At 43.1% G+C, this 17527-nt stretch overlaps 2 protein-coding genes across 3 annotated transcripts; one reads left to right on the top strand and one right to left on the bottom strand.

Moving 5' to 3' along the window:
- Positions 1 to 6478: 6478 nt before the first annotated feature.
- Positions 6479 to 14955, top strand: LOC108113783 (mucin-5AC). 2 transcript variants are annotated; one of them, XM_017224487.1, is made up of 6 exons: positions 6479 to 6557; positions 7019 to 7156; positions 9247 to 9461; positions 12099 to 12303; positions 12493 to 12762; positions 12823 to 14955. In XM_017224487.1, the coding sequence occupies exons 2-6, from the start codon at positions 7117 to 7119 to the stop codon at positions 14454 to 14456; spliced, it is 2364 nt and encodes a 787-aa protein (XP_017079976.1). In that variant the 5' UTR covers positions 6479 to 6557; positions 7019 to 7116; the 3' UTR covers positions 14457 to 14955. The 2 variants fall into 2 exon arrangements, with proteins under 2 accessions (XP_017079976.1, XP_017079975.1); XM_017224486.1 differs by having other exon boundaries at positions 12063 to 12303.
- LOC108113784 lies at positions 9615 to 11555 on the bottom strand. The gene has a single exon (XM_017224488.2). It carries the CDS (start codon positions 11410 to 11412, stop codon positions 10009 to 10011), a length of 1404 nt encoding a protein of 467 aa, XP_017079977.2. The 5' UTR covers positions 11413 to 11555; the 3' UTR covers positions 9615 to 10008.
- Positions 14956 to 17527: the final 2572 nt, after the last annotated feature.

The raw sequence follows: 17527 nt of genomic DNA, 5'->3' as shown, positions 1-17527 counted from the left end.
ACAAATATTCAAAATTGTTAGGTCTTCAGGTATTTGAGACTTACCCTTTCTAGACACTGCCATCACAATTGCATGCCATTGCAAATGAGCAGATGAAGGTAAACGAAAAACCCACAAATACGCGGCTGTCAAAACTCGTTAAACATGGAATTCAATTGGTAATGGGCCTCCGAGACTGAGGGAGGGGCTGGCGGAAGATCTTAAAAAAAATAGGGGGCGGGGCCGGGGTCGGCGTCAAACTTTGCACATTAAAAGTAAATAGTTAATTTTTAATTGCTCACGGCTCGTTGGCTCTCGACAAAGAGCTGTTCGAAAACGAAAAGATCTCTCGGCATGCCAACATATTCAACAAGTATTTGTCTTCCCAAAGGTTAAATATTATTTTAATGAGCCGCGCAGAGCGACAGGGACTTCAGAAGAGACAGAAACCTTTTCTCCATGCGGCCCCAAGACCGCAAAAAGGTCAACAATGTGACTTTTAGCGATCGCCAAATGCCGCCAGCCAGCCAAGTGGCTTTGTGTCATGGTTTTTGTGCCACAGCATCGGCGGCATATGGTGGATCTAACTGGGAGTCTCAGTTGGAATTGGAATCTGTTCGGGATTTCGGTGACGCCTATTTGTAGCCATAATTGTTGGCCGCAAGGGCCATCATCTGCATTTCCGGAACCTCAGAATTCCACCGTAAACCGTAGATCACATAGATCGCCTTTTCCCACACGCACTTAGTCACGGCAAACCGCACGCACGTAAAAAATCAATTGAAGCGGAGTCGATTTTCGAGTTGAAGTTGGCCAGCCGAAGGCTAACACAATAACGAAACTAATTTTGATGCGGTTGTTAAATGTTGCCAAACACCTCGGCAGCTTAAAGTGGAAAATGGGCAGTGGAGATTTGTCCGATATGAAGATGTTGCAGACAATGGATGGACTCGGGGCACTCTGCCACTATGCCACTCGAATACAACAAGGCATATAATTAATAATTGATTGAGCCGCCTTTTCCACAAACAATGAATGACAGCGCAGGCAGCTGCAGTTGAAGAATTTCTTGGCCCAAAATGGCACAAAGTACTGGATGTACTTTGGGAAATAGAGTTGAGAAGTTGGAGTTGCCAGGTGTGCCTGTATGTCTGTATGCCTGTATGTGCCCATAAGTTGCCTATATGACTGGCGAACGTAAAAGCCACATTGCCAAACGTTTACGGCCGCAATTGTAATCACTGTTTGACCAAAAGTGCACTGCTTGTTGCTGTTGATGCACTTTTTATAGCTCTGGTGCATTCCCACCGCTAAGTGAAATTAATAAAAATCGCCTGCACCAAAAACGTCAATGCGTCTGCGCAATGCACATAATTTGTTTAATTAATTACGCCAACACATTTTCATTGCTGCCTATTGGGCAATTCGTTTGGCTGACGAGAAGTGATGTGATTTTTCACATAAAGACAAGCAAAAAAAAAAAAAAAATATTAAGGAAAAAACAACAACAACAACAACTCGCACTGAAACTATAACAGCCATTGAAAGCCGAACGGATTTGGCAGCTTTCGAAAGATTCAGCCATCGTCAAAGTGGAAGTGGATGCTGCAGTTGCTGCTGCTGCTGCTGCTGTGCTCATGTTGCAGCTACCATCAGCAACATTCTCAGCTCGAGCCAAGGCCACTGGCATTTTGTCTGCATATGCGCTGACTCAAGATCTGGTATTGAGGATCTGCAGCGATTTGTGAGCGGCAAGTTATGGCTACATCTGGCAGATTCTGACCAGAAATGCTAAGCGATCAAAGTTCAAATTGGCTGCAGGAGAGTAATGACTAATTTACACCAGACCAGACATTACCAAACATCCGAGGGATTGTGGAACAATTAACCAATTTGTTTCGGCTCAATAAAGTCAAAGCGAACGTTAAGCGAATATATAAAAGGAAATACCTAGGCTACAGCATCAAAACTATCATCATCATCAACATTGGATGCGAGTGGCAGCCATGGGAAAAAGACTCTAGAGTTGGAAAAGTGTCGAAGCCGACAAACCCCAAGGACGCTCGCTTATAAAACAAATAAAGCGAAATGTATTATACAAAAATATTACTTACCCTTACCGCAGTTTGACATAAATGCCAATTTAAATGCTGCAAAACGCATAAATCAGCAACGACCGAAGCTAGAGAGCTGTTGCCGTAGTGCACCTAGAAAAAATTATACCCTCTTGGAGAAATTTAAAAACTGGAAATCAAATTTTTGCAAAAAGGAAATGGAAATTTTCTAGATATTTCAAAAACTTCTATTTTGATATTTCTTGTATACTTTTTACCAAATATAACCAACATTTTTTCTAAAAACTCATGATATTTTTATAAGTGTAGTTACTGCTTTGTGGCGGGATGTTGCTGTTGTGCCTGGCGTAGTTGTCGTGTTTTTGGCAAACAAACGATCAGCAAGTGGCGCTCCTCAAAAACGTTTTTGTGCAAAAATGTTTTCTGGTAAAATGAAGAAGACCCATTGCAGGGCAGAGTTTGCCGAAAAGGCAATGTTTCTCTGGCTGCTGCTGCTGTTGCAGGGTGACAAAAGTCGCCGTCTAATTGAATTAACATAAAATAAAAGTTTATCTCTGGCAATGCCCAAGCTCAACATCCTGGTCAACGTTTTAGCCAGCGCATTAGACATTTGGCATTTGGAATCAGAATCTTTGGCCGAGAGAAGAATCACGAACAATGAAGACTGAGAGCCGGAAAGCTCATTAACATGATTACAATGAAGATTCGACTGCATAATAATTCACACATATTCCAACATTACGAAAAGTGCATTTGTATGGGCATGCAATTAGTCACAGAGACCGCAGCATCTGCAAGCTGGAGAGCCAAATTCTTTACCGCCCGCCACCATTCGTCCGTTCCATTCATTCCCATAATTTACGAAAAATATTTTTTTATTATTTATTTTCCTATTTCGCCTCGATGTCTATGTCTATGCTATGTACACGGCATAGCAACTGCAATGACTATAACATTTTCTCACGTTTCGTCGTGCAGATTTCGGCACAAGTTGCGCCTTGGTGTGGCCGATCCAATGCCTGGGATGGTATGAGATCTTGGTTGCCAGTTGCAGCAGTTGCAGCTTGGTGGCATGGTGGAATCATGGTAGTTCCATGGTTCCATAGTGATAATGATGATGGTGGCGAGGTCGCTAGATCGGCGGAGGCGGGCGACTAATGCACATTTTATGCAAATTTTGACTGCGCGATCCCCCTGTGTTGGTTTAGCTTATGGCAGCTTAAGTCGGTTTACGAGTGCCAGTAAATGCAATTTAGAATGCTTGAATCTATTGACTGTCAATAGGCGCAGGTACTAAAACCTGTTTGCATTTATGCTTTATAAAGTTTAATTCGCAAATTAGGTTCTTCTCTTCTCTTTTCTTATTTGTTTTATTTTTATTTTTAGCATCACATAATTTATTGCTGGAAACATGTTTTTTTAGTCTAGTGAGTTGATTTTTTTACTGCACTGCTTTCAATTTTAAGCATCGTTTTTGCCAATAGGCTCAGCAATTAAACCTGTTTGGGCTTATTTGGTAGGTTGTAAAATTGTGGTTAATTTCCTGAGGATGCTTTTAAGCTAATGGCTAATTGTGAACATATTTATGGGAGTGAATGAATTGGAAAATGCTTTTCTGTATGCTTTACTCTTAATCTCAAATATATAAAAAATAGTTTATCTTTTAAGCCAAAACATTTAGTTACAGTTTATAAAACGAAATTCTAATTTAAAAACTGATAACAAGATGAGATATGAAACAAGTTCGTTGCCTGAGTCATTCGTTTTTATGACAACTTTTTATGAGTAGAGCTTGCAGATTTCCAAATGTGCCGCATCACGGCAATGCGTCAAATTAGCCAAGCAGTCCGTTCACTGACCACTGTCCCACTGCCTGACTGACCCATTCCGCTGCCATCCAATCCAATCTTTGCGAGTCGCTGAGCTTTGGTTTCGCAAGCGGCGTCGCATCTATAAAACTGTAAATTGCACAGCTGCGTCTCCATCTCCATTTGCGGCTGTCGCTGCCACGTGCAATCCCCGAATCCGAATTCGAATCCGAATACGAATCCTCATCCCAATCTCAGCCAACCAATGCGAAATTATATGTGTGTAAATGCATTTATATATATGCCTGTACCTTTGCAATTTCTTATTATGAGCGGTACGCTGGCAAAGGTTTTCTAAGAGCTGCACTTTATCAACGGGAAAATCTGCTGGCAGCCCATGCTCATTGCTGCACAATTACTCAACGACCTGGGTTTCCAATTCCCGCTCGAGTCCCAATCACAATCCTCGACACTCGTTAGTACACAGAGAAAAAAAAGCTTAGATTAGCAAAGGAAAGCGTGAACTAAACTAACTAACGTTGCTGCAAAATTCAATTTTTTTCTTTCTGTGTATTTTCCTCTTCGGCTGCACCAGCTTCTGCCTGGTTTTTGGCATTTTTTGGCGCGTTGCTGAATGGGTTGGATGGGATGAGATCGAAAGTCGAGAGTCTGTTCAGGCGCATCTTCAGCTTAATTGAATTTTTAGCTGCCGCTGCTGCTGTTGCTGTGGCTGCTGGATGGTGAATGCATTTTCCACCGGCTCCCACACGTTGTGCAAATGCTTTCGGCACTTTTACTGCAGACTGAGCTTACATAATGAGTAAAAATTAAATAATTTACCCCGCCAATGGATTCTGGCGTGTACTTTTGCTTGTAGCTGCCAGGTGGAACACCGAATTCGTGTCTCTGCCGGCGAGCACATTCATCAATGTCAGGCGTGGAGTCCGAGGCCATTTGAAGCTACGAATAGATGGATATTTAATTGAAAGCGACCGCTAATTAGAATCCAATACGTTTGGATGCTGTGTAATGCCCAGCAATGGATCGTGTCGGGCATCATCTTCGAATAACAATTTGAAGTCTTTGGTAGCTGGGACTTCCTTATTGCTGGCCTTTCCCACGCAGAGGGATCGCGTGAGTCATTGGCACACACAGGAGTTGGATTGTAAAGCGAACAAACATTTATTACAAACAGCATTACGACTATTGCACAATCGCAATCGGCAGCAAATTAGAAAGATGGCGGCCACTTCCCACAGCTTTTTTGGCAGATGGCTCCACTTCGCTTCGGGTTGAAAGTCATCCTCTAGTTGACATTTTTTCACCAGCTGCTGATCTGCATGACTTTGGCTGCCTGGCCTTTTTCCGGCAGGCAACCTCAACTTTGAAATGCCAAGCTGCCAGTTCAGTTGGGGTTCAGTTCAGTTAAACTAAGCTCAGTTCCAGGTGACATGACAGCTTGAGGTTGTTTGCTAGCATTTTTCCTGGGCTGCAAATATAGAAAATCTTAACAGCAACGCCCAAGATCCGCCAAAGATCTGGCCAAAGCAGCAGGCGTGTAAATTCCCACACTGCAGCAAATGCCGTGAAACTCCCCCGCTACCCGGCATCTCCCAAACATGAAACCTCCATGCCACACTCACCCATATACATATAACCGGATTGGCGGTGGCACCGCGACTTTTGCCCCGACATGGCAGCCGCGGCTGCAGCGGCAGATGGGGCAGCAAATGACAAAGCCCCGCCATGGCTATGACATAATACCCAGCGGAAGATGCAACCAGCGACGAGCCAGCACTTGCACTGCAAAAAGTGAGATCCTCGAAGGAAAAGCTAAAGGGGAGGATTTATATTCGAATCTTGGAACGCAGTTTAAGTTAAAAACAAAGTATCAGAAGAGCCTTAAAATACCTAAAAATAATTATGGAAAATATGTATTATTCAATAGTAAAAGTATCAAAAAATATATAACATATAACCACTGTGCCTTAATTTCGCTCAGTGTACAGCGGGTGTAATTGATGTGGGGGTCGTTGATCGGGCGGGGGAGTGCTTGCCCATAATCATGAGCTAGCCCTGCGGCCAGCTGACGTAAGTGATGAGCGCCAACGACTCCTGGCAGGCGGTGCAGTGTATCGCTTACAATGAGATACAAAGTGTCATATGGTCACACGCTGCGTATGCGTAATTTGCGTTAAGCATACGACAGCGAGCCGCAACCGAAAAGCCAGCAGAACCAGAAAGCATTGGAAACACAAACACTGAAACGAACATCAGACGAAGATGCTAGACGAAGCTCGAACGCTGCTGCGCTGCTTAAGTCGACGTCGCACAGTGGGCATTATTGCCATTTCGGACATTACTCTCGAAAATGTTAGCGAACTTTTCCCGGAATAAATACATTGAAAAAAAACTAATTTGATGTTTACAAAAACATGCTTACTTATAGTTAGAAAGCTAGTCTTTACATACTCTCTTGACAAACGGAAAACCATCAAATTTAACATACTTTATACCCACTGTACACCGTTGCTGCTGCTGCTGCCTTGTAAGCCGCGCTGCGATGGGCTCCAAGTGGTTTTCCTTTCGCTTTCAGAAATCATTTCGCTTCGACAACGTGGACGATAAAGTCACAGATCGCGCATCGCGAGCCCGCTCTGTCCGCTGAACTCGCCTGGTTCGCCTGTCTCCTCCGGTCGGTTGGTGGTTGCCCATCAGTGGTTGGTGGTTGGTTCTTTTGCTGTGGCTGTGCAGCTTGTGACTCTGTGCTTTCCGCTGTTTGCCCAGCCAAGTGCGGCAGACGCAGACGTCTCTCAACGTTTCGCTGCACCTTCTAAATGGGCTTTCCGTAGTTTTCGCACCTTGCGAAACACATTTCGTATACGCATTTACATACAAGATCGAAGTTTGAAGAATTTTTGCTTTACCGTCTGCTCATTTCCTACATGACGGACAACTTTTTTGTGGCACATTCGCCATGGAAATGAGTCGTTCAGTCAATGGTGATGATTTTCGCGTTTAGTTAGTGAAGAAAACATAAAACCGAATAATAACAAAGAAACAAACATCTTGTGCAGATCTCGGGGGGAGGATTTTGCAATCAATTCCCTTTCAATATTCATAAGATCTCTGGTGTTGTGCCCTCTTGTTTTGCAGTGCGATCCATGTGAAAATCGAGATTAACTAACAGCTTAATTGCTCTGGATTACTTATTGGATATCATCCTGATTTTGGATTATAAAAACTAATACGACATGTTGAGCATACAAAATGCCATGATTGCCTTACTTTTGGGTGAGTAAAATTCTTTAATATTCTAAATGTCCGTACAAGGATTTTGTATAATCGGAGCACAGAAGAGGCATGTAGTAGATGGGTGTTCCTTAAAACTACATAAATGTTAAGGTCTTTGTATTAAAAAACACTTAGATCAAATATATTGAAAAGTTTTATTTTAAAAGGACTTTTAAATATCATATTTGTTACAAAAATTTATTTTCCTTGACTAAAAAGAAGTTCAAACTAATCTCGAAAAAGGATTTTGCATATTCCTTCATATATCGAAAATATGAATTTTTCATAAAGTTGATAAGTAATTTTTCTGCTAAATTTTGAAGTTCCTCAACTTTTTTCTAATGTCTATTTTCACCGCTCTTTTTTTTTAGAAATATTTTAATAAATAAACCAATGGGTTATAGCTGAAAAATGTATAAAAAACTGAAAGGGAGAAAATGGTTCAAGCGTGTATGAAAAACGAAGATATTAAATTTCGATTATGGGACTTACTTTCCAATCGATTTGATAACCCGCAAAAAAAACACATATATGCTTCTTGTGGTCCGATTTACTGACAATCAACCTTCTCCTAACAATCGCACATTGTGTCTTACCATAAAAAGATGGCATATTGGTAAAAAAAAAAAAAATCGCATGCTCATTAGTTTTTGTTTTTCAACATGCCTCAGATAGAAACGCTACGCTGGCTCAAGGTCCAGTGCAGAAGAAATTAATGGGATTCAATGAGTTTCATATCGATCACATTTGAAATCAAGCGTAATTTGCCCGACAGCCCCCGCAGCAGGCCGAAATGAAGACAAGGCTGAGGAATGGCAATTACGGCTAAGAGTGGGTCATCAGTAAACATAATTACCATACTGTAAATTATCTTTTACGGTGAGAGCTGGAGTGCCACCACGCCCAATACAGTGGCTTTAAATGGGATTTTGAACTGCGTGAGAGCTTATGTTGGTCCAAAGTTTTGAGCAATTTGTAGATTTACTTCACCAACCAAGCAATTGAAATCGAAATCGAACAATCTGCTTGGGATGGGGCCAACAAAAGAGCTGCCTTGGATGCCTTTTGCCTTTGGCCCCATGCCCCATGCCATCTGCCCAGTCATAGTTCACTGCCAAAACAATGGACTGCTGCCCTGCTGGGGAGGAAAGTTGGGTTCGAAATTCACTTGAATTAAATGCGAATCAGAGACGAGTTGCTGCAGCCACAGCCGCATAGTCTTTCTTTCTTCGAACTGTGCTGGATGGCTTGTTTTCTCTTTGTTTTGCATTTGGGGCTTCCTTTAACAGTTTTTCTTTTTCGGATCTGTAATTTTTTTTTGTTTTTGGCATGATAAATGGGGGCGCACTGGTGGATTATGCAACCTGCGACTGTAATTTGCAGCCAGAGAAGAGGAGCTTTGTTCTGCAGTTTGCAATGGCAATTACACTTGCCTTAATTGCAGCGAAACCTTCTTCCGTTGTCTGAAGAACAGAAGCTGTGCAGAATTAAAAAAAAGGAAAAAGATATATACCATATATATATATATATAAAAAGTCATAGACAACAATGATACATTGTATAATCTGATGGTAATTAGGTAGACCCCTGAGTCGGTTTCGCTTTTAATGCCCAAAGTACACATGTACGACAAGCGTAATCCGTGATATTGATTGACTTGGCATTTTAATTGAGCGACCCCCATGTGCCGAGCGGATCCGTTTGTGACCACAGAGATCATATATCGTCTGGCCAAAAATGTTAATGATGTCGCTCGGCATCGCAAATAGCAATCGATGCTCCGAAAAAGTAAATAAAAAGCAGTCTCGCGCACTCGCAGAACCGAGTTGGTGGCTCCACAGCCTTGGACCGCAGCAAGTGCTCCGGCACACATAAATCACGAGCTTGTCTCGCAGTTGTAAGCGAAAGTGATGCGGCCCGAAGGTCACTTGACCACCAGGTCACCATCACCATCATCTCAACACCAGCATCAGTTCCCACTAGATATCTATTCGTCTCCATTCTAGCACTACTTCAACTGCCATTTGAAGACCAGTCCTAACCAGATCACGATTTCTGATTGTTTTTTTTTTTCGTTTCCACTCTTGCAGCAACGACACTTTGCAGTGGATCCGGATTCGCTAAGGCTCAGTTGCTCGACGAGGACGATGACCTGGCCTTCGGAAGACCCTGGCCCACCTACAGTCTACAAAACATGCCCAAGACGCAGTTCACCTGCCACGACAAGATCCTGGGCGGCTATTATGCCGATCCAGAGACCCAGTGCCAGATGTTCCACGTGTGCGTCAAGCTGCCCGGAGTTGGGGTGAGTGTTGTTGTGCCCTGGTGAAGGGGTTCTGGTTGAGATCAGAGCAGCAGTGGACCATAACGTGAATAGCTAATGCAACCTATAGGAGTATTAACCGCTTTTATGGGATTAACATGCAGCAGCCATACTACTTACAGTCAGAAATTATTATTTTCAGATTAAGGAACAGAATACATTAAACATTATTCAATTTAGGCAGTTTAACTATAATTTAATAGTTACTGAATACTAATTAAAAGGATTTATTTCACGTCTTACCATCCCCACCCGTCCTTGCAGTTTTTACAGCGTAAAACTGGTGGGCGAAACGAAAGACTTAGGCAACGAACTTGCCGACAGCGATCGTTTTGGTTCCGTCGCGCCAGCTAAATGGCAAAGTGGCACAGCCAGATGCGCTGGGGAATGTGTGAGATGGCACCGAATGGTTCGTGACTGGTCCGGATGGCTTTGGAGTTAGCAAGATCTGAAAACGACAACCGACTGGCTGGCTGACCTTTAAGCGGGTGGCTTCGCGGCCTCTTCGCTGGGAGCCGAGTGCAAAACTCTAGAGTTTAGGGTCTTCCACTGGGCTCTTCTCCAGCTCATCCTCCAGCAGCATCCGGGCTGGTCTTTTGTGACTACACAGATGAAATGCCTGGCAGATGGTATCAAACATTTTGGACAACTGGTGTCGCTGCACATGCTCCTGCTCCTGGATTTCCGCACTCTGCTGCTGCCACATCCCTTGGAACATTTCAGCGTACTCTGCTAGTTTGTCCTGGAATATTCGCTTTTGATCTATAAGCTCCATATGAACGGATCTCAGGAGGTAGCATTGCCTGTCTAGTTGAGTGTTCTTCTGGTCAAGTTGCTGCTCCAAGTAATGGTTTCTGTCTGTTAGACTATTAATGTCCACCTCGAGATCCTGAAGCTTTGCAATGGATGCCTCAGCCTGTAAGCGAATCTCATGAATTGTTTGTTGCAGGAGGCGATTCTCTTCCTCTTTTTCAACGTCTCCCTCTGAGCTCTTTTCTTCGGCCTCCTTACAATCGCCACTTTCCAGGCTCTCTAGGAACTGTTCCAATTCTTTCTTTTCAGGTATCATTTCCAGGACCTTCTCCCTTAGGCATACATACTTTCTTCGCTCTTGCCTGAACATTGCGCTCCAGATTTCGGCAGTCAAACTGCTATTGGGAGAGGACGAGGGTGTGGGTGCAGGGGCCTCTAAGACGATCTGTGGTTGAGGATCTGCTGGATCTTTATAATTGATTAGCACCGTTCTGCCTTCATTGCCCATTAGCTGCTTAAACAACCTGGTCAACTTTATATTGTGATATCTAATGTGGGACTTCAGGTTGTAGCCCAGGGCTTGGAACAAATTTAGCAGGGTGTTGAGGGGCTTGTCAGATTCTAGTGGTGGCGAATCCTCCGCCAGTTGCTGCATGTAAACCAGCTGCAGTTTGCCACAACATGTTCGCAACATTTTTGCATTATTGGCCTGAATCACACTGATAGTGAAAATTAGATGTGGACAATCACTGCCCTCTCGCACTTTATACATGACCTTCTCGATATAGGTGTTCACCTCGCGTGAGGTGGCCACAAAGTGATCTCGGGACGCTCGGCGATTGGCTCCCTTTAGGTTCATAACCAAGTCGTCAGATTCTCCGTTCAATTCAACATAACGCACCGAAACGTTCACTTCCATATTCATCTCCATCGAGTAAACGCTGGTAAAGAGCTCGCCGAGAATTCGGGTGACAATATTAGTCGGATCGCTGCCATTTCCAGTGTCCAGTCCGCCGCAAATGAAGATTGTGCTTATGCGTCCAGTGAGAACCTGATTCAACACCTCAGCGATCGCCTGCTCACTTACTTCCCGCTGCACGTCCGTGGGTGATGTCAGGAGCTTGCGGAACAGATAGACCCTCATCTCCCCGGGATAGGGACCTTCATTACCAAACTGCATGGATTAAAACAAAAAACAAAAACAAAAAGAAACGAACAAAATAACAAAACTTTTATGGCTGTGACGTGTGTGTTTATATGACTGTTTGTGGGACAGAATGGATTTCGGCCTGTCAATTAGCCTACTGTGTACAATGGCTGAGTAGTATCATCGAGAACCAGATCGAGAACGTTCACTTCACCTAGCCTCTAAAGCTTCCCCTGCGGGCCAAAGCAAATGCCAAGTGGCAAATGGAAATGCCAAAGTTTACGACAGGCCACCGAGTGCTTCTGGTTACTATGGCATTCAAGTCGCCTCACAAGGAAGCCGCTTATTGGATATGTGCATCTACACTGGCAATTATAAAAATGCATTTAAAGATTCCTTTCAAATTTCTAAGATATTTATTATATAAGGAAATATTCTTAGTTTGAAATTCAAAATTGATTTAATTTTTGTCAAGTGCTAAGTTAAAAAATGTTGCCCCAGTTTAAGCTGATTCTGTTTAGAGTTTTAACAAGCTATTCACGTGACTGCAGCTGCTGCCTGGTTATTGGCCTTAATGCTTTTGGCTTAATCATATCGATTTATAACATTGAATTTTGCATGTTGTTCTGCCTATCTAATGGTGCTGTTTTTGGTGCTTTTGATGCTTTCGCTGTATTGAGCAGCTCCTTCATCGAAGAGCTAATCCGTTTGTCCAACAGGTGCAGGACTACCGCTTCCTCTGTCCCAACACGACGGCCTTTGACCAGGAACTTCAGATCTGCGCTAACTGGGTGGACGTTGACTGTGACAAGGCCACGTCTTTTTACGACAACAGCCACCTGAATGATCTCTACCGCGGTGGAGATGATAGCAAATCTGCCCACGAGGAAGAGGCCACTTTCCATCTCCAACGCGCCGAAACGGGTGAGTAAAATTGAACTAAAAACCACAAATCAAGTAAACATCTTAATATGAGTTCCTCTAATATCTTTAATGGGTTAAAGTCATTCTTAAAATGATTATAGAAAATACATTTTATTTATCTTTTAATCCGAACGGAAGTGGTTGTCGTGATTTGTGGGCATTTTTCATCAAGGTTTTCTGTAATTACAGGCGATGTCCGTCGATCTAAGGAGAACCACAACAATAACAATAATCGTGGCGGGGAGCAGAAGTCACGCCCTCGTCACAATTACGCCCAAACAGGTGGCAGCTCCAGTTCCAGCTCCAGTCCCAATTTGGAGATCACGCAACCCACCAAGCGACCCATTTCCACCTATTACACGCCGACCACTTCGACTACCACAACAACCACGTCGACCACATCCACGACGGAACGTAACTATTACAACAACAATTACAGCAACAATGACGACTCCAAGCGTAAGTAACAATAGAGTCTCGAGATGCATTGCCCAAAATTAATCACGCTGCCATCCACAGAAGACATAGATGATATCTTCAAGGGTTCCCACAGCTCGCACTTCTTCTCTAATCGTCACGGGGGCCGGGAATATGATGAGGAGCCAGCCCGCCCCAAGCCCAATGACTTTTCGGATAACCAACGTAAGACCACGAGGGTCACGCCCACCCGTGGAGCACAACGACCCACTTTCGGTCCGAGTAGCACCATCCCATCTAGTACTGCTGCTCCCAGTACTACCAAGTCCTTGAAGAAGATCACCCTGCATGCCACCTTCAACACGGATTTCCTGGACAACTCTCAGCACACCAAGAATCCGTCTTACAGTGCAGTAACCACTCCTCGACCCAGCAGTAGCATCACCAGTCGCTTCAGTTTCGGTTCCAGTGACTTCCCAGGAACCCAGGAGAAGATTCAGCCAACCACCTACAATCCCAACAATGGAGCCTATCGCTTCAAGACCACTTCACCACCGGCTAGTTCCACCAAGGTGACGGGCAAGGGAGTCCAGGACTTCGAAAAGCGTAGTAAACCCACTTCGGCAGCAGTTAGGAAACAGAAACTTGGTCCCCAGGAGTCCAACTACATCAATCAAAACGAGTTTGTGGATCTAACGAAGAGTCCCAAGTTGCAGCAGCCGCAACCTTTCCAGGTGGTGCAGAACAAACCCAACCAACTGGAACCACATTACCAGAGGCATAAGCCTCAGGTGACTCGTGTTGGTAGCCAGGAGCCAGCTCCCTTTTCCGCTCCGAGCTCCAAGCCCCGTTCTTTCACTAGCCGTGGAAGCATAACCTACAAGGCCACCACCGAGCGTTATGCGGACCAGGAGCTATACTATCCTACCACCAGTGCCACAACCAGGGCGAAAGAGGCCTTCACACCCACCACCTTCAGACCGACCACATACAAGAAGCCCTATGAACAAAATTATCAGACGCAGCTGACCCATCGACCCACGCAAGCGGCCACCAAAAAGACAGCCACTTCGGTGGCATCAGCGCCATCCACTACAGTTAATCCCCATACCACTGTGGATGAGGATGATGGCCAGTACCACCCGGAGTTGTACGAGAACGATTTCCCGCGCAATCGCATTCGTTTCCTGCGCAATCGATCCACCAGTTCAACCACCTCGACCACAAGTGCTCCAGTGATTTCCAGCCGGCAACCACATGGCTTCCAACAGGCACACAGTCAGCTGAAGAGCCAGCAGCAGTCTGTCTACCAAAAGGAAAGGGAACGTGAGCGGGAATCTGACCTCAGCGACGAGGAGGAGCTCTTTAAGACCGCCCAATCGTTGAATTTCGGGGCGGCCAGCATCAACAAACTGAGGGCGGACATCTACAAGGCGGAGAAGACCTCGCAGCAGTACAACTCACAGTACAATCCTCAGCTGGTGGCATCTAGTCCGCAGACCAGCAGTAGCACCACTACCACAACTAGCACCACCACCACCACCACCAGACGTCCACCAACCACAGCCAGAACCACAACCACCATCACGACAAGTGCACCCGTGGAGTCCAAGAAGTCAGTGAAGAGCAAAAAAGAGCAGCAGCAGCTGGAGAAGAAGGATCGACCAGCTGGCAAGAGGCCCCCACATGCGGACGAGGACACTAGCTATGATTATGCCTACTATGATACGGACTGAGCGGGTTATCCAGCCCAGGACTCGTACTAACTACTTGCATTAACACACCCAATAGCCCTATTCCAGAACATATTCCCTACATAGGTGCCACAGTATTTTAAAGACAGTTCCCTCCCGAAACCATGCTCATCAGATTTTCACACTCCATATGCATACTCGTACTCATATCTTACTTACGAACCGCTTGACACCCATTAACACTCGCGTACATTCATTCAATCCGTTTCAGATGCGTTCTAATGAATTTCCATGCGTGTATCTAGTTATTTAAATAAAAGGAATATATGTTTAGTCGTTAGACAATTGTTGAATTGAACCGATTTGGCAGCGAAAAACCCTATCGATGACCGGATGAGAAATGTCTTTTTAGAAATTCCATTGAAGTATTTTGTACTCGTTGTCTAATATTCAATGAATTCACTACGAAATTGTATTAGTCTTAAGTTTTCTTGTAAATAAAATGAAATGTAATTAGTAAAAAAATGTGTTTCTGTGTCTTTAACTTTAACTTAATGTTAAAATCTATATATTAGGCAAACATTCAACTTAGCTAGTCGTCGTTGTTTTTGCTGCCAAAACCCTTCGACCAAGTAAATTCAAAACCCGCCTTTTGTTTGATTTATTAACAGCAAAATTGGCAACAGCAGCAAAAAAAATGGAAAAACAAACATTCAAATGCAAAACGTGTAACAAACTGTAGGTTTTACATAAGAGGGCGGTGGGCAAAAGTAGAATTCGTTACCGTAAGCCTAAGCAAACGCGAAATCAATTAGAAGCAAATTCAATTCATTGAAAGCTTATTTAATAGTCTTAGGAGTAGGATTACCATAGGAGATGAGGCATTAAAGACTGAAAAGAAAAAGCAACGACATTTTGAATTCAAATGCGCGGGCGCGCCAAAGTTACGAACGGGCACACTGCAGTAGTATAAGGTAGACTGGTTTCCGGGTAGAGGTCGCTTTTTAGGGCTGGAGAACTATCGATGTTTGGGACCATCGATGTTTTCGATGTTTTTGAAATAAAACATCGCTGTTTTCATATAAAGCATAAAAGAAAGAATAAACTTTGTATTTCACGGAAATTACCTTTTCTTTTTTTTGCTTAGCACTGACTATGACTAACCCACCTTACCAATCCTCCAGCACTGCCTATTCCTGGAAGAAAATCACCCTGCATGTCACCTTCAACACGGATTTCCTGGACAACTTTCAGCACACTAAGAATCCGTCTTACAGTGCAGTACCACTCCTCGAGCTAGGTGTAGCATTACCAGTCGCTTCAGTTTCGGTTCCAGTGACTGACAAGGAACCCAGGGGAAAATTCAGCCCACCACCTACAATCCCAACAATGGAGCCTATCGCTTCAAGACCACTTCACCACCCGCTAGTTCCACCAAAGTAATAGGCAAGGGAGAGAAAGGTTTAACTTAAAGTTAAAATCTATATTTTAGGCAAACATTCAACTAAGCTATGCCCACCTGTAGTACCAAAGTCCATAGCGTTACATTCGGCGTCGCCTTGTCGCAGTCGTCGTCGTTTTTGCTGACATCTCAGGCCCATTAGGAAATTCAAAACCCGCCTTTTGCTTGATTTATCAACAGCAAGCTCGGTAACAGCAGGGGGAAAAAAAAAGAAAAACAAACATTCACATGCAAAACGTGTAACAAGTTGTAGGTTTTACATAAGAGGGCGCTGGGCAGAAATAGAATTCGTAACCGTAAGCGTAAACAAACGCGAAATCAATTAGAAGCAAATTAAATTCATAGAAAGCTGCTTGCTTGGCTAATAGGAAAAAATTCCACATATGCTGTAAAATAATTCCAGTTGTAACTTAGATAGATGGCTGTAGATACTGTTTATGACCAGATATTGTTGAAATTAGTTTATTATATTTTGTTTATAAGAAAAGCTAGCTTGCGGACTCTAAGCTTTGTAATTAGGTAGTTAGTTAGTAATTAGTTTAAATAAAAGTCTAAAAATAACCCAAGACAGTAAAGATAGATTTATTTTTGCTTATCTTTAGCCAGTTGTTTACTCATACGGATATGAGTGCCTTGTCCCTGATTTTCTTCTTAATCCCATCTTCTAACCTGTCGTCAAGAACAGGGAATTCTCTGATAAAAAAAGCAGCTCATGCACAGAAAAATATTACCAAGATTTTTTAATAAAATATTCTTAAATATTTTATATCTAATATTATTTTTTCAAGTAATATATTATGTAAATATCTTACCAATATCTCAAACTAACTTCTCTTTTTACCTTTTTGAATGTAGTTTTAATTTTTTTTGCCATAAACTTACCCCACGTGTACGTATCTTTTCCTCAACTAATTAATGCAGGCACTGTGCATGCATTTATTTCATGACTCGGCTGTTATTCACCTATAAACAAAATATGTATAGGAGCTATATACGTCTATGTAAAATAATTTTTTATTTGTCCAGCTGCGGGCGCACGTGTCGTTGCCCCTGTCCCTGGATTCTCAGGCTTTTTATAAACATTTCTCGAGATTTCTAATCTACATAACAACAACAACAACAGCAATAATATATATACATATAGTATATAACAAGATAGAAGTATCAACAGCAGCGGCAACAATCGCAATTTGTGTTCAAATATATTATAGCTCTCAGACCCGTTCCACTTGAATATTGTTGTTTCGGTTTAATTTCAGATTATTTTCAGTTTTTATTTCTATTTTTATTGGGTTAGTTAATTCTTATCAGGGGGTTGCTTTATTTTTGTTCGTTGTCATTTTATTGCTCTTGATTTCACCTCGACTTTGAAATTGAAATTTCTCTAGCTGATAACAAGCAATATCTGTTATTTCACTGGATTTTATATAGTATTTAGCTTGGATTAGGTGTGCCAATTGTTAACTAATTTTCTATATTTTTCCTGCTCGTTTGTTGGGTTTATTTTCAGAATTTTCACTACTAGAAATTAGGATTGATCACGATTTGTGTCGACGCCACGCTCCATCTGTTTATCGCACACCCCTTTTCGATTAGCCCTTAGTTGGTCCGCTGATCGCCCCAATGCCGTTCGCACCTTTCCTAATTGAAG

Source organism: Drosophila eugracilis, unplaced genomic scaffold (genome assembly GCF_018153835.1).
Source record: "Drosophila eugracilis isolate 14026-0451.02 unplaced genomic scaffold, ASM1815383v1 contig_367, whole genome shotgun sequence".
NCBI classification, from domain to species: Eukaryota; Metazoa; Arthropoda; class Insecta; order Diptera; family Drosophilidae; genus Drosophila; species Drosophila eugracilis.
This window is presented reverse-complemented; position numbering and strand designations above follow the sequence as displayed.

Excerpts from the sequence above, each read along its gene's own strand:
- LOC108113783 (XM_017224486.1), top strand. The coding sequence starts at position 7,117 with ATGTTGAGCATACAAAATGCCATGATTGCCTTACTTTTGG. Across the intron at positions 7,157-9,246 it reads CATGATTGCCTTACTTTTGG|CAACGACACTTTGCAGTGGA; the intron begins GTGAGTAAAATT and ends CCACTCTTGCAG. Across the intron at positions 12,763-12,822 it reads CAACAATGACGACTCCAAGC|AAGACATAGATGATATCTTC; the intron begins GTAAGTAACAAT and ends TGCCATCCACAG.
- LOC108113784 (XM_017224488.2), bottom strand. The coding sequence starts at position 11,412 with ATGCAGTTTGGTAATGAAGGTCCCTATCCCGGGGAGATGAGGGTCTAT.